Genomic DNA, 2219 nt, shown 5'->3' with positions numbered 1-2219 from the left:
GTGGTTGAATAAGTCCACAAATATCCCCTTGAATTCTTTGAAAAAATGATGGGGATTCATCATCAACCTTTAGTTGTGATGGTCTAATTACCAACTTCCCTTGGAAACAAGCTTTACAATGGTTATCATTTGAAACATCAATGTGTCTGCTCAATAATGGATGTCCATTAGAATTGGTAATGATTCTACGCATCATGGTAGATCCTGGATGACCTAGATGGTCATGCCAAAGCATGTAAACCTTTAAATAAATGAACTTCTGGTTCATGACAGTATATGCCTTAACTGTCTTTATGTATGTATAATACAATCCACTCGATAAACCATGCAACTTCTCCAATATACACTTCTCGATATCATTGGAGGTAATGCATAAATATTCCACATTTTCTACACTTTTCGTTTCAATGTGGTATCCATTTAGACTTATGTCTTTAAAACTCAACAAATTTCGAATGGATCGAGTAGCATATAATGCATTCTTTATGGATAATATTGTTCCATTTGGTAACATAATCTGGGCTTTTCTTGAGCCTTCAATTACATCTGATTGCCCTGATATTGTTGTTACCTTTACTTTTGCAAGTACCAAATTCGAGAAATACTTTCGATCTCGAAGTATTGAATGCGTGGTTTCACTGTCTGAAAGACAAAATTCTCCGTCATTGCTCTTGTTTTGAGAATAACCATAATTTTTATCCATGTTCTCTAAGTAAAGAAAAAGTAGTTTATTCATACTGGAATACTACTTTTATTGAATTGAAAATGTGAGCATTAAACCACAAGTACAAATAACAGGAGTACATTAAATATAAATAATTCAATCGAACCCATAAACTTCATTCCCTCTTTCATTAATAAAGTCTGTAGAATCCAGGTGGGTTGTGTTTAACTGTCCTGATAAATTGGTCGATGGATCAGGGGTTTCCATTGGTTGAGCCTAGTCAAAGAAATTGATCTCGACAACCTTCTCCTTGAAGGATGCTTGATATAGCTCCTCCAGATGCTTTGGGGTGCGACAAGTACACGCCCAATGTCCGTTGCCACCACACCTATGGCAACCTTCTTCAGGATTTCTAGGAATGTTCACATGAGCTTTTCTTTTATGGCGATTTGCATTTGTAAAGCTCGGGTCTGGATTATGCCTTAGAACCTGGTTATAAAATTGGTTGTGAAACTGGACACCATGGTTCTTGCCTTTCCCTTTCCACCGGCCTTGCTTGTGACCACGTCCTCGTTTGTAATTATTGCCACGGGAGGATATGGTATTCCTTTCAAAGGAAGCAACATTCACTTCTGGGAACGGTGTTGATCCAGTAGGTCGGGAATTATGGTTTTTCATCAGGAGCTCATTGTTCTGTTTAGCTACCAGGAGCACAGATATCAGCTGGTTGTATTCAGTGAAGCCTTGCGCTCTATACTGCTGTTGCAGGACCATGTTAGAGGCGTGGAATGTGCTGAAAGTCTTTTCCAATAACATCTCCTCAGTAATAGTATTCCCACAGAGCTTCATCTGAGAGGTAATTCTGAACAACGCCGAATTGTACTCAGCCACTGACTTGAAATCCTGGATCCTTAAGTGAGTCCAATCATAGCGAGCTCTTGGAAGAATCACCGTTGTCTGGTGATTGTATCTGCTTCTCAAGGCATTCCAGAGGGCTAACAGATCTTCAACCGTTAAGTACTCGCTCTTTAGTGCCTTATCAAGATGGCGACAAATAAAAATTATGGCCTTTACCCGATCTTGAGAAGATGAGCTGCTCTCTTCCTTGATGGTATCTCCAAGATTCGTTGCTTCCAGATGGATCTCGGTATCCAGTACCCAGGTAAGGTAATTCTTTCCAGTAATGTCCAGGGCAGCGAAATCAAGCTTTACCAAGTTTGCCATTTTCTTTTCTGAAAGAAAAATGAGGTGTGTAAGAATTTGCAATAATATGTGTTCTGGAGGAATATATTGTTAGAATTTCTGGTTCTTACAAATTTTTTATCTTCATGCCAAAATGTTAAGTACTCGAAACTTCAGGCTCGAGATTTACATAATTAATGAGAAGGGCAATTGTACCGCACCATTCTCATCGAAACAAGTACAGGATGAGCGATTATTCCGCACTACTTTAAACAGCAGGAAAATTAAAAATGTAGAGCAAGGTGGACGATTATACCGCACCACCTAAAATTGCGATAAAATTTAAATATGTAAAGTAGGGTGGGTGATTATT

At 38.6% G+C, this 2219-nt stretch overlaps 1 protein-coding gene across 1 annotated transcript; it reads right to left on the bottom strand.

Moving 5' to 3' along the window:
* Positions 1-940: 940 nt before the first annotated feature.
* Positions 941-1888, bottom strand: LOC139191904 (uncharacterized). The gene has a single exon (XM_070812934.1). The coding sequence runs from the start codon at positions 1886-1888 to the stop codon at positions 941-943; it is 948 nt and encodes a 315-aa protein (XP_070669035.1).
* Between the last annotated feature and the right edge of the window lie 331 nt (positions 1889-2219).

This window comes from Malus domestica, chromosome 15, assembly GCF_042453785.1.
Source record: "Malus domestica chromosome 15, GDT2T_hap1".
Classification (NCBI taxonomy): domain Eukaryota; kingdom Viridiplantae; phylum Streptophyta; class Magnoliopsida; order Rosales; family Rosaceae; genus Malus; species Malus domestica.
Note: the sequence above shows the minus strand (reverse complement) of the source record. Positions and strands in the feature narration are given on the sequence as shown.

Excerpts from the sequence above, each read along its gene's own strand:
- LOC139191904 (XM_070812934.1), bottom strand. The coding sequence starts at position 1,888 with ATGGCAAACTTGGTAAAGCTTGATTTCGCTGCCCTGGACATTACTGGA.